The sequence below is a fragment of the Neltuma alba genome, unplaced genomic scaffold (genome assembly GCF_004799145.2).
Source record: "Neltuma alba isolate B1F8T4 unplaced genomic scaffold, ASM479914v2 tig00005275_pilon, whole genome shotgun sequence".
Lineage (NCBI taxonomy): Eukaryota > Viridiplantae > Streptophyta > Magnoliopsida > Fabales > Fabaceae > Neltuma > Neltuma alba.
The window spans coordinates 141148-154811 of record NW_021634044.1 but is presented as its reverse complement, the minus strand read 5'-3'; the positions used below and the strand labels follow the sequence as shown (position 1 = coordinate 154811).

Genomic DNA, 13664 nt, shown 5'->3' with positions numbered 1-13664 from the left:
AAGCAGAGGCTCGTGTGTTGCGGAAAAGTCAGCATTAAAGAAATGAGTCATTCCTTGGGATTTTCTCGTAAGACTTGAAAGTAAGTTGTCAAATTCACAAATTTAAACAAACTCGTAATAATAATATAAATTCGGATCGTAAACTCGAATCGTGAACTCATAAGAGTTTATTTTTATTAATAAACTGATATTAAAAGTATATAATCAAATAATTAATATATAAAAAACGCGAATAATTTCATTTAAATATATTTTAAATTTAAATAATTGAAATTATATCTATCAATGTTCATAATTTATCATATTCAACAAAATTTTTTTTTTATAAAAATCATATATAAAGTCACTAAACATAATCAAATTCAAAAATTTAGCTGAAAACGTAAAAACATTAAACTCAGAGAGTCAACTCGCGAGTTTGATAATAGTGCTCAAAAGAGCCCTCTTCAATGCTGCCTTATTGACCTTGCTAGATCTAGAGCATCCTTTTTCAAATATTTGATACAAGTCTTAAATCTTAATTTTGGAAAAAAAAAATCAACATAAAATTCTTTTCATATTTTTACTTCTTATTCTGCACATCACATATAAGTTATTTTAAACGGTTTTTTTGTTGTCCGCTAAGGGTCTGTTTGATATGAAAAATAAAAAATAAAAGAAGAGGAGAAAAGAGAAATTTTAATGAACTCAATGTAAAAAAAATAAAAAAATGGGGTTAAAAATTTTTAATTAATTTTTATTATCTTTTTATATTATGTTTTATTAAAAATTTTCTTCCCTTCCTCTTTTTATTAATTTCTCTCATACCAAACAACACCTGGTATACCAAAGAAGCCCGAGTCATGTGATCGTTGTGTCTTGCCAGGCAAGCTATACAAAACTCCATCTCCCAGGAGCCAGGAATATGGGCCACCGGCTGTCGTGGGCTACCCGTTTTCTTCAACCCTTCGTTTGGTTTTGGGGTGAGGGGGGCGGTTTGATTATGAGAGGAGAGAAAATAAAATAAAAAACCATATAATAAATAAGCCAATATCATAATAACTCTAGTACTCTTATATAACAATCTCCTCTACTATTAAATATAAAAGTTAGTTAGAAAGTATAAAATTTTAATTGATTTTATATCTTGATTTTTTTTCTCAAACTAATTCATCTAACCTATATAATTTAATGTTAGCTAAGATTACATTTGTTAAGATTAAGTAACTTATTTAATTTTGTTAACCTAGCAAAATTAATTTCGCAACTCTTTGTATTGAGAAGTGAAGAAGTAAATCATGTGCCATGTAATTGTCCTCCCAAAATTAAAATGAAGGCAAAAATAATTTTATGATTGACGTCATGAAAATAATTTTAAATTAAATTAATTGGTAAAAAATATGTTGATGTTTTTATGTTTTAAAATCAAATAATTTGATAAAGATGTATGCTATCAACGCGTATCAATCTCACGTCGAAGGCGTAAGATGACGAGGACGTTTCCACAGGCATTGGCTTCTTCCCATGTTCTGGAGTGGATGCTGAGAGCGGGAACTCTAACGACGTCGTTATGGCGGTTAGTGGAAGGACCAAGCCGACAGACTGGCAGAGGGCGGGGGCCAGAGAAAAGGAGTTTGGCAGCCACAGTACAACTATTGTGAGGATCGTAGTTCCTCCAACAGACCTTAGGGCAAAGTGCAAGGTTTGCTACCATCGTACATAATCATGCTGCAAAATCCCCACCAAACTTCCCAATCCTACGATCAATAATCTGCCTCTCCGAATAACGGTCAACACTGTTTCTCCGTCTTCTGGGGCCAAGAGCTCCGATTGCAACCTTCTTCCATTTCAAGTCTTAGAATTGACGTGCGAAGTCTTAACGGAGAGATTCCAAACTCATCGAAATATGTCGGCCATGTCCTTTTCTTCTACCATGGCAACTTGCTCAGAATCTTCAATCTTAAGACCGAGACATATTTGCTCCGATGGTCTCAGAATCACCGTTCGTAGCTGTCCGGTGAGTTGATTCATTGCCTACTTATTGCTTGTTTTCTGATGTGGAATAGGGAAACAAACTCTCTTGGTAGTAATTTGGTTGGGCTTGGAAATCTGAAGCTCAATGTGAAAAAATGAAGTGATTCAAAAAATTGAAGATAGTTTTTCCTAATGCCATTGTTTCTAAATGTTGATGGCTTGGCAAAAATCGGTGCTAGCAGTGAGTTTCATTGTTGTCCTCGTTAGTTGCAGGCTGCTGCAAGCTACTTTCGTGGTCGTGTCAGGCTAAGTGGTGCAGACACGAACATGTGCCGAAGATTCCGTGGTTTAAAATCATGGATACTTGAGAGGTTGAATTTCCATCTACAGAGTGAAAAATGTCCACCAGCTAGGGAGTCTAAGAGATCGAGAAGTCAAAATAGAAGTCAGTTGACCTGCACCCTGGAAACAGGATTTTCAAATGAAGAAAGACCAACTCCAGCTTCGTCCTCAAACCTCGATGTTTCTGATGGTTAGCCTTTACCAATTTTGAGAGTTCCCTTATTATCTCCACGGCATTTTGCGTCTCATAATTTGCTCGGAAACTTAATTTATTCAAGATTGAAGTTTCAGACTAAGCGGAAATAATTAAATAAAATAAGAAAAATGGATTTTTTTTTTTTTCCTTTTAAAAGAAGATCATTCCTAAAGCTACTTTTACAGCATCCATGCACATTGAAGTCTTTCAACAAACCTTCAGCATAATGTTTCTCCAGATACGGTCACCTCCATTGAATCTCCGCCTCGGCTACATACAAGTTCCCCCAGTACTGCCACTGATGTTAGTAGGACACCCTCACTTTGCATTGCTGTTATAGGAGCTACTGGTGAGCTAGCAAGGGGGAAAATTTTTCCTGCATTATTTGCTCTGTACTATAGTGGCTTCCTTCCTGAGGTACAGCAGCTTTTCTTTATTTTTAACTTAACTGTTCTTACTTCTTATACATGCTTGTTAAAAGCTCACATTGATACATGATAAATATGAATGTTTTGCCCTGGGCAGATTTACTTTCAGAACTATCTTTATCGTAATTTGTTTTCCCACCTCAATTTCATTAATATAATTTGTCATGGTATGGGATTCTTGACCTTCTGGTATCATGTAGTTTCTAAACTAACATTTTCCCTTATGCTGACTGATAAGTTAGTTGGGGTTTGTCATGAGGAGTGGTTGCTGGTGTTACACTTACTTGCATCTTTACCTATTCTAAAATTTTCAAATATTTTGTTGGATTTGCATTCCTATGTCTGCAGAATGTTGCTATTTTTGGATACTCAAGAAAGAATATGACTGACGAAGACCTACAATCCATCATAGCTTCAACACTAACATGTCGAGTTGATCATCAGTATGTTACTCTTGTCACTTACCCAAGTCATTACCTTCTGTGCCCCGTTTCCAATTACAGGAAGATATCATTTACATTTCATCTTAATCAATTAACTTGAGAAACTAACTGCTTCCTCATGATTTGCGGTTATTCTTCCGTCCCAAAACGTTGACTTTTCATGTGAAATTTTGCACTGTCGGGTCAACCATTTCCTCTGTCGCAATTATGGAAGAATGATATCCATTTCCATTCGTGCATTTCTACATTATGGCCTTATTCAATATTATATGATCTTTACGTCAATTTAAATACCCAAAAAAAAAATTGTCAGAGAGAACTGTGGGGACAAAATGGATGCTTTCCTTAGTAGAACATACTACATCAATGGAGGTTATGACAATAAACATGGGATGTCCAAGTTGAACTATCATATGACGCAGATTGAGGTAATTTAGAATAAATCTCACTAGTGTATGTGTGTTTTTTTTTTTTTTTGGTTGTTGGGGGGGGGGGGGGCGTGTGTTGAAAAAGCAAATTTCTTCTCGAATGCATGCTTGTCTACCTACTTGATGCCTTATATGGTCTATGCGTTTTGGCAACTGATTCTATAGCAGCTTATGGTGTACCACAGGGGGGGAATAAATCAAACAGGATCTTTTACCTCTCTGTTCCACAAGAAGCACTTCTGGATGTTGCATCATGTCTTGCTAGCTGTGCTCAGACCCAAAAGGGCTGGAATCGTGTTATAATTGAAAAACCATTTGGATTTGATGCACTCTCTTCTCATAGGCTGACACAGTCTCTTCTTTCCAAGTTTCAGGAAAAGCAATTATACAGGTGTTTATATCGGGCACTCGACCTTCTCCCTCTCTTTCTAAACGTCATCTCTTGCGCACTCAGAATTATCGATAAATAATTTATGAGTGAGATCATTCTGTTGTCAGGATTGATCATCTTTTAGGGAGGAATCTTATTGAAAATCTCACAGTTCTAAGGTTTTCGAATCTAGTCTTTGAGCCATTGTGGAGCCGTGCGTATATACATAATGTACAGGTAACTCTTTTTTAAGTTTAAGCTGATCAGTTCTTTGTGCAACACTCCGCTAGTGATATTATATTGCTTCGATTAAATTCATCGCAGGTCATTTTATCAGAGGATTTGGCCACGCAGCCTGGAAGGTAAAGTTTTGAGTAAATTCAATTAGCTATTGTGGGTACTGAATATGCATAATGAGCTTTCCCGCCACAGGAAAATTGCAATTTTTGACATCAGCTACATCCCCCATGCCAGGTACTTTGGAAATTATGGGATTATTCGTGACATTATCCACAGTCATGTTCTCCAAACAATAGCGTTGCTTGCCATGGAACCACCTGTAAGCCTTGACGGAGAAGATATTCGAAACGAAAAGGTTCGCACATTACTTTCACGCTCAAAACCCCGAAGCATGTAATGGTGTTGGTAACGAGGTACTTCGCAGGTCAAGGTTTTGAGATCTATTCGCGAATTAGAACCTAAAGACGTCATCCTTGGGCAGTATAAAGCTAGTAAGGAAAACCATGTCGATGTATCCTTAAACCGTCTGACGCCTACATATTTCGCTGCTGCATTATACATTGACAATGCGCGATGGGACGGTGTGCCGTTTTTGGTCAAAACTGGCCTGGGACTCATCAAACACCAGTAAATATCATGTTTTTTTTTTAATATTATACTTAATAGAAATATTATTTATTTCGGTTTATCTGCTCGCCTGGGTTGGAAATTACAACGCAGAATGGAGATACGAATCCGGTTTCGTCATGTTCCAGGAAATATTTACCACGGGTGCGTCGGGCATAACATTGAGCGTGCGACAAATGAACTAATTCTTCGTGATGTGCCAGATGAAGCAATCCTGATTAAAGTAAACAACAAGATTCCTGGATTGGGGTTGAAGCTGGACTCTTCCGAATTGAATTTACTTTACAAGGACAAGTAAGAACCTGTAAAATGTTGCACTGATTATGATTATTATTATTATTAATGCATGAGTGAAATGTTGTGACAGGTATAAATCAATGGAGGTGCCTGACAGATACGAGCATCTTCTGCTAGATGTAATTGATGGGGATAACCACGTGTTTATGAGAAGCGATGAGGTGGAAGCGGCGTGGAACATTCTGAGTAAGATTCTGAATGAGATAGACAAAGAAAATATGTCAGTGGAGTTGTACGAGGTGGGTGGTCGTGGTCCCGTTGGAGCATACTACCTGTGGGCAAACCACGGTGTGCCATGGCCAGAGGAATGACTTGTTTCGTTCGTTCAAAAACTATCCTATCTTCTTTATTTATCCTTGCCCCCAAGCCCCCTTAGTCCTTTCTCTGTTTTAGGTTGTATAACGAAAACCGGAGCAAATAAAGAATATTGACGAACGAGGCTGTGTGACTTCGGAGTTGAGATTGCCAAGTTCTCTTTGTGCTGCGTTTCCTTGGGCTGTGGGTTATGAAACCCAGAAAACTGATGTGAAAAGTTGGAAACAATTGAGCTATCAAATATTTGATCTGACATTTTGAAAAAAAAATCATGTGAAAGACTTCTGAATAATCTGATTGGACGGTAGGCAACAGCAGGCTTTTCTCCTAGACGAATCCTTGTTCATCTTATAACTGAATCGTGCTAGTTTATTTTTGCAATGAGTTATATGCCTTTATGTTTAAGAATTTTATGCTATGTTTGGATAAGCAGAAAAGTGAGGCGGAAAAAAAAAAATAGGAGAAGAAAGAGAACAAAGTAAGAAAAAAAATATTTTGATAGACAAGAGAAAATATGACTAAAAGATCCTTATCAAAAATATCATGTTTTAAACTAAGTGAAATTAAATATTACAATATGAAAATTATACTAACATTAGCATCATCAAATAATTTAAAGTTAAATTATTTGGATTTTATATATTTTTAGATTATTATATTTTAAAACCAAACTATCTAATGAAAAATTGTTTTAAGATAAAAAAATAAAAAAAAGTGAATAATTTTTAAAATATAATAAAGAAAATAAATAAGGAGAGGAGGAACTCAAGAAGACATGAGATGAGAGTAATCATGAAAATCTTATTTACCCCTCAATCTCTCGTGTATAGAGAAAAAATGAAACACAGGACTTAACTTTTTTCTCTCATGCTTTTTCTTCCTTTCATATTTTTCTCTTATTCAAAAAAGAAAAACCTATTTCTCCTTTAATTTTTTTTTATTTTTCTCTCCTTTCTAATTTTCTTTCCATGTATGGGGTTAATCTTTGATGTGTTGGAATGCATCATTATATCAACATATTTAACATCTCTCAACACTTTCTTCACTCCTTGTTACTGATTTTATCCTTGTAACAATCCTTCACACACACACATATATATATCAAGTAGAGTTTTAAAAAATTATTGCTCTCTCCAATCCTAATATAAGATTTAATTTGTAATACAATTTATATTATAAACAAGGTTTATATTTGAGATAGAAGGTAGTAAAAAAAAAAAAGTATAATTCTTGAGAAGCTTCCACCATATCTCACATTATCACACGAGATAAATGTATTGCTGTAATAAAAAAACATATCACGCTACCAAAAGATAAAATCATTGTCTCCCATACGCTGCTCGACACAACCTCCCACTCGCTGCTTCCAATTCTTTCACTTGATTGATTGTCACTTGTTCCAGTCAAGTCGTCCCAGTGCATATAAAAAATATCACCTCATATTTTAATACAAGATTTGTTAATTTTTATTTTGATCTTAAATATAAGATTTAAAAATTATTCTGTTTTATATTATTATACTTTTTTTAAGATGGTCTTCCTAACAATAATAGTACTAATCAAAACACTTGATTAGTAATGATATTTCAGAAAAGACAACACCTATTTATTACAAATAATTAACTTAACTAATTTTTATAATTTATTTAAATTAATTAATTAGTTCTTATATTTATAACTAAAGCAATAACTTTTTTAGGCTAGTCAATTTTTAAAAATAATTATCTGCATTGACCTGGTTCACTCGCACTTAGCTATAAAATGGCCCCCATCAATCAATACTTTAAAAAGCCAAAACAAAAAAACCCAAAAAGACGTTCCCGATTCACAATAATGAGAGCAAGATTTGTCGTTTTCTTCTACAAGCAGTGAATTATTTTTGTCACCCTTCATTTAATCAAAAAACATACACTCGTTACATCTATAAAAAGTCAATTTCGTAATTTCACATTCAAAAAATCTGAAGAAATGCCCAGTGTCATTAAGATAGAGAATCCGGACGAAATATAAGCGGTAAACAGACTTTAAACAATACATCATTTAAAGAATAAAAAACAAAAGGGGTATGGATTAACCCATACCAACGGGAAATGGGGCATTGACAATCGTAGAAAGGATGCTTGATGAGATAAAGACATTCCCAACCACTATCTGCTACGTCTGAGGCAAATAATAAAGATTGATTAGTTGGGTATTCAATGAAATGTTATTTGAAAATTACACCACTACTGTGATGACATTATCCCTCACCAAATTTTAATATTTTATACTATAAGTATATGCAAATTAAATTAGTTATATTTTTTACAAATTAAGAACTAAACTGTATTACAAATAATGTAATGTAAAAATCCATTTTATACTGATATTAATGTAATGTAAAAATCCATTTTATACTGATATTTTGTTCTTAAATCAATAATTATGTATGACCCTCATCATTTAGGACGTGACACATATTTAAGTGAGTGGAGCCATGACGCCATGAGCTGACGCAAATATGATGCTTTCCTTTTTTTTAATAACACAAATATAATGGTTTCACATCATCGTAGGGGTGGGCACTATGTTCAATTACAATGACACCCCTACTGTGAGCTCCCTGTCTGGGTGTCAGCGACGGGCAATATTGTCAGCCCATTATCTGGTTTTAGTGAATAAAAAATAAAAAAAATCCCCGGGGTCTTGACCGGTCCGGCGAGTCAATTAACACTGTTTTGTTTATTCAGCTAACCAATTGAGCAAGCAAAGCACCATATCCCCACTCACTCAGTCCTGATATCTTTCAGTTCTTCAGTTTCCATCACATTGGCTTCTCCAACTGCATCCTCTCTCTCTCTCTATATCTCTTTTTTAATTGAACTCTTCTTTCTATCTGTCTTTTTTCGTTCTCAATCTGCTGTGCAGGAAGCTGAAAATATCGTGATGAAAGGAGAGGGGAGGAAAAGGAAGCTAGAGAATAATGAAGAAGAAAGCGAAGAGGAGAAGCTGGAGAAGTTCTATGCTTTGATACGAAGCACGAAGGATGCACGGATTTCATTGATGATTACCAGCAAGGCTCCCGAAGAACGCATGTTCTTCGAATCCATCTGCTCCTTCTTCTTCTACCTCTGCAAAGCACGATGACGCTGTGCAGGCGGCAGATGAACAACTACCTCAGGCTGCCGCACCGGCACCGGCACCGGCACCGCCACCACAAATTGAAGAAGATGATGAGAAACAAAATGACTATTTAGACCTAAACCTTTCCTTATAATTGCACCATATATATTAATTAGATGCATGCGGTTCATCGACAATGTTAATTTGCTCAATCAGCATATTGTCATTAATTTGTGAATTAATTAGCAGTACAGGGACCCTTCAGCTTCAGATTTGCAGTCCGGGTTATTTACATATGCGCTTAGACTGGACCGGACCGGATTGATGAACTTGATAATATGTATGTTAACCGAAGCTGATATGTATTGGCGTAGAGCTTGTACGTAGTGTATAATTATGCAGCAAATTATGTAGTCCTGACTACTCAGTCGTCATCCAGAATCGGCAAACCTCTTTAATCAACCCCGCCCTCCTCCATTTACTGTCCTTTTTCAACCTAAGAAGCAACGAAAATCCAGGGCCTGTTCAGTTATCGCACTGCTCTTGTATATGTTTTGTCTGTTTCCACTCCTTACAAACGAGATATATAATTAGTATCGGAGGTAGTATACAGTAGTACTTGAAACGAATGATGCGGTTGGTGTTATCGGGATGTCTGGCCTGGGAATCGCTCTTCTCTTTAGTTTAGACAGATGAAGAAAGCGAGAGAATAAGGTCGTGTTTTCACTGAAAGTGTGGCCTCTGATAAATATGGAAAAGACGACGGACTACTAAGGCCTCCTGAAATAATGAAGTGCGCAGCCTCACTCTCCCTGTTACCTGGGCCGTCCACTGAAGACAGAATTATCTTCTGTTGTATTGTCTTTTCTTTGAATTTGAAAGGTTTGTTCCTTTTTAGCTTCTTAATTAATTCACTTGTACTTGTCAGCTGCAACTCTCAAAAGTCCCATACGTAACTTCTCACTAACACTGTGCCCCAAGGTTATTTTCGACTCGTAATCGAAGTTACCACTATCAGCAGATCGTAATTAGAGTTAAATTCTTAATTATAAAGTTACTGAAAAAACTCACCATGTGAGAATCCAGGTACGATTTGAATGAGTTGGAATGTGATATGCTCTCGTCGAATTGCTTGTCCTTTTGGTTGCGCGCCAAAACAGCGTCACATGAATGTCTAAGCTACACCGCGTGGCTATGCGCCTTTGTGTTTTACCTGGCACAAGTGGTTCTTAAAAGGGAAATAATTTCTCTCGTGATTCCAGTTTTACGTCGTTCAATTTAACTAATTTTCTTAAAAAATATATACATGACCAATGCTTAATGATCATACTCCTCCGGTCCTTAATATATGACCTAATTCTTGAGTTGGTTGTGGTCCTAAATATAAGACTCATTTCTTATATTTATTAATTTTTCCTAAATTACTCCTATGGATACTCAATCAACCATAATCAAGTAGAAGAGGGAGACGGAGTATTAAAAAAGATGATTATGGTGTTTTAAGAAAAATGTGTCATTTTTCTTATAATTAACTAATTTACCTAACTTCCTTAATCTAATCAAATTAGTTAAATGGGTCTTATATTAAAGATCGGAGGAGTATTATTTTTGAACTGATAAAATTTTCAAAATAAAGATATACTGTGAAGTAACAAATAACTTAAAAGGGAAAAATGATAACGGGCAAGGAAGCCACCAAATTCAGGGCAGAAGGTGAACATGTATGAATTTATGAATATGATGGCGCACGCTAAGTCAGGAAGCAGAATGACTACGAACTTGAGAATTCGGTGTATATATATTACTACCTCCAGTTTTTAATACTAGAGTTACTTTACTAATTTAAATAGATTAAAAAAACTTGTTAAATTAGTTATTTGTGATAAGTAGGTATTGTCTTTTCTAAAATATTCTTGCTAATCAAGTTTATTGGCTATAATTACTATTATTACAAGGACTATTTAAAAAAAAAGATAAATATGAGGAACAAAGTAAATTAGAATCTTATATTTAGAATGAAAATAAAAATCAAACAGGTTCTTATATTAAAAACCAGAGATAATATTATTGATTACTGATTCTGGTACCATGGCATTGACACGTGGAATGAAGCATTGCCCTGAAGTTGGTAAAACATGGGCTCCCTCAGCGTGACAGTGACTACTGACTGGTACAGCCCAAATGTGCTCATGCCAACCCAAACCAAAAGGCCACGGCTGCCTCTAATCATGAACTGCTCTACATTCAGTTGTCTTCTAATTTATGTGTGTCCATGTCATTGGATGCCAGGCCCAATACGTAACCAGTCTGCAGTACTGAGTGACCTCATACGCTGAATTTCGGGAGCAAACAAGTTTTGACCAGACGTTGTTCTTACAAGTTTTGACCAGACGGTTTCGAAGTATATATTGTTATGCAGGTTACTTAGTGTATATACTTCTTCCATTTTAAATATAAGACTCTTGTACGTATAAAGAGGTTTTATATTTAGTATCAGAGGAATAATTATTAACCTCCTCCCGTTCCCCCGTATAAAACTTACCAGTATATATTACTCGATACTGTACTTCGTGGGGCTAAAATATTCCACTGCTACCATTGCATCTGCGCTCACCAATATGCTCCCCGCTTTCACCTTCATTCTCGCTGTCCTCTCCGGGTACCAACGGAGTTTTCTCTTTATTCACTTCTTCCTACTTTTTCGTCATTTCCTTTTTCCGGATCAACTTCATCTTCAAGCGCCTCTCTCTCATACTTTGATTCACTAGAATTCTTGAATTTGTCATGGGAGACGAGAGTGTGTGAGAATCAAGACGAAAGCTGGGCAAGCTATGGTGTTAGGGACTGTTGTGGGTGTTGGAGAAGCGCTTTTCTTATCATTTTACCATGGCAAAGCCATCAATCTAGGCCGTTCTCACTGGGAATATGCAGAGAAAGCGGGACGAGCAAGCTCCATGTCCGAAACAAATTCGTTATTTGGTCCTCTCTTAGTCATTGGGAGTGCTCTTATTTGGGCTCTTTGGTTCGTAATCCAAGTCAGATTCATCTCATCATAAAGTAACTCTAATACGTCGTCACATATATACATAGGAGCGTGAATTACCATGTATTTATCGTTTTGTTAAAAATCTAGGCAAACTTATGCAAGAAGTACCCAGCTCCTTGCAACAGCATCACGTACATGTGTTTCCTGGCAAGCATAGAATGTGCGGCCATTGCTTTGTGTTTTGTACGCAAACCCTCAGCTTGGTCACTCGCCAATTCTGTGAGACTCGCATCTGCACTTTATGCGGTATGCTTGCTGGCTAATATTCATTCTCACCATTACAAAACGAGGATGACTTCTCTCCAATGCACCACGGTTTTGAGAATTTGAAAGCAGCAGAGAACCATTTCTTTATGAACAAAAAGCTTCATACGCTAACAAGTTAAATGACACTTGTTATAATAACGATGGTGATTATAAATGGTATTATGAAGATGATCAGTGTATAGTTTGCACTGGGGTAGCTTGTAGTCTAATGTCGTGGGCTATTGAGAGGAAAGGCGCTCTTTTCATGTCTGTGTTCAGCCTGATGCAACTCGTCATCACTGCTCTTGTCAGTTGGGCGTTACTTGGCGACAAGTTACATGCTGGAACGTAAGTAATTATGCAAAAGCCTTATTATCTTCTATGGCTATCCTTCTCTACTCATAGTCACTTCTGCATCTGTAATTCTTGCTCCCGAATATATGAATCCAGAATTTAATTTCTTTCGTTGCAGCGCCATAGGATCCGTGTTGATAGTTTTGGGGATGTATTCTGTATTGTGGGGAAAGACCAACGCGGGAGACGCAATTCAGAAGACTGAAGATGAAGCGTTGACGCAGAACGGAAACGACTCGATGCACCTTGGCTGCAGGGCTTCGGATGAGAACCATAATACTGCTGTTTAAATTTTTGTAATTGGTATATCCTCTTGATAAGCTATGGATGAAAGTGAGATCACAAATTATGCTACCTAACCTTAATATGTTTATCTGACTTCTCCATTTAATATCAGCTACAGAAGAGCTTAAGTTACAAAGTTGCAGACGCCGCAAGATCATGATTTTTATGCTACGAGATGAATATTGGGGGGGGGGGGGGGAAGCTTTTCATTGGTTTATCAGCTCTAACGTCGCATTAGTTATCGACACAGACACCTGTGTAAAATTAATTTCTTGAAGAAAATTACAGATCATGGCAAGTCCACTTCAAACTCTTACGTGCATTAACATCATGCCTCATACGCAAGGGTGAAAACCCACACGCAGATTTCTTGATAATTAACCTATTATGAGTATTACTACTCTATCAAATGAATATACGATGATTTTTAGTCTGCATAGTTTTTAGTTCACGTGCTTTAATTTCGTTGTGAACCCGCAGAGATTGCAATATTATGAGTTCTTTTACTTTGTGCAAACGTAAAATAATTTACTTTATTCTTAAACTCAAAAAAATCAAAGAAGTTTAAATTCATCTTAAATAATTTTCACACAATCATGACGAGTGAATGGCTAATATATATATATATATATATTATCATAAGATTTTGTAATTTATAAGCCATGGGCGTATCATATCATATTTAATGTAGAGTATGAGCCCTCCTTTTTAATTTTATGTTTTATTTTGATATATTGATGATTTGAATTCAATAGTTTGGCTTAGTTTCAAATGAAATAAATTGAAGTCCCCTTCGTCTCTCATTAAAATTCAAGCCCTCTCCCTCCTTGAAAGAGAATTTTCCTTTTCCCTGAGACGCATTAAATAAAACTTCCCTGATTTTTAATTAAAATTGAAAATTGAAAATAATAATTTTTTAGTAGAATTTAAAATAATGATTTTAAACAAACAAGACCATAACGCCGTCATCATGACTGTTACTCCCGTTAGTC

The 13664-nt window shown here is 36.0% G+C and overlaps 2 protein-coding genes across 2 annotated transcripts; both read left to right on the top strand.

The window, feature by feature from the left end:
• The first annotated feature begins 1563 nt into the window (after positions 1-1563).
• Positions 1564-6044, top strand: LOC114747340 (inactive glucose-6-phosphate 1-dehydrogenase 4, chloroplastic). The gene is made up of 12 exons (XM_028935661.1): positions 1564-1996; positions 2221-2485; positions 2730-2908; positions 3268-3362; positions 3676-3790; positions 3976-4181; positions 4289-4397; positions 4485-4522; positions 4635-4755; positions 4825-5027; positions 5121-5321; positions 5395-6044. The coding sequence occupies exons 1-12, from the start codon at positions 1886-1888 to the stop codon at positions 5633-5635; spliced, it is 1884 nt and encodes a 627-aa protein (XP_028791494.1). The 5' UTR covers positions 1564-1885; the 3' UTR covers positions 5636-6044.
• A 4832-nt stretch (positions 6045-10876) lies between these two features.
• On the top strand, positions 10877-12677 carry LOC114747287 (WAT1-related protein At1g09380-like). Its single transcript, XM_028935589.1, has 6 exons — positions 10877-10911; positions 11287-11400; positions 11533-11776; positions 11875-12033; positions 12230-12381; positions 12506-12677. The coding sequence occupies exons 1-6, from the start codon at positions 10877-10879 to the stop codon at positions 12675-12677; spliced, it is 876 nt and encodes a 291-aa protein (XP_028791422.1).
• The last annotated feature ends 987 nt before the right edge of the window (positions 12678-13664 follow it).

Bases quoted from the DNA above. Each gene is read 5' to 3' on its own strand.
- LOC114747340 (XM_028935661.1), top strand. From the start codon at position 1,886: ATGTCGGCCATGTCCTTTTCTTCTACCATGGCAACTTGCTCAGAATCT. The intron at 1,997-2,220 runs GTGAGTTGATTC...TGTCCTCGTTAG, and splicing joins TCACCGTTCGTAGCTGTCCG to TTGCAGGCTGCTGCAAGCTA. The intron at 2,909-3,267 runs GTACAGCAGCTT...CTATGTCTGCAG, and splicing joins ATAGTGGCTTCCTTCCTGAG to AATGTTGCTATTTTTGGATA.
- LOC114747287 (XM_028935589.1), top strand. From the start codon at position 10,877: ATGGGCTCCCTCAGCGTGACAGTGACTACTGACTG. The intron at 11,401-11,532 runs GTACCAACGGAG...TTGTCATGGGAG, and splicing joins ATTCTCGCTGTCCTCTCCGG to ACGAGAGTGTGTGAGAATCA. The intron at 12,034-12,229 runs GTATGCTTGCTG...GAAGATGATCAG, and splicing joins TCGCATCTGCACTTTATGCG to TGTATAGTTTGCACTGGGGT.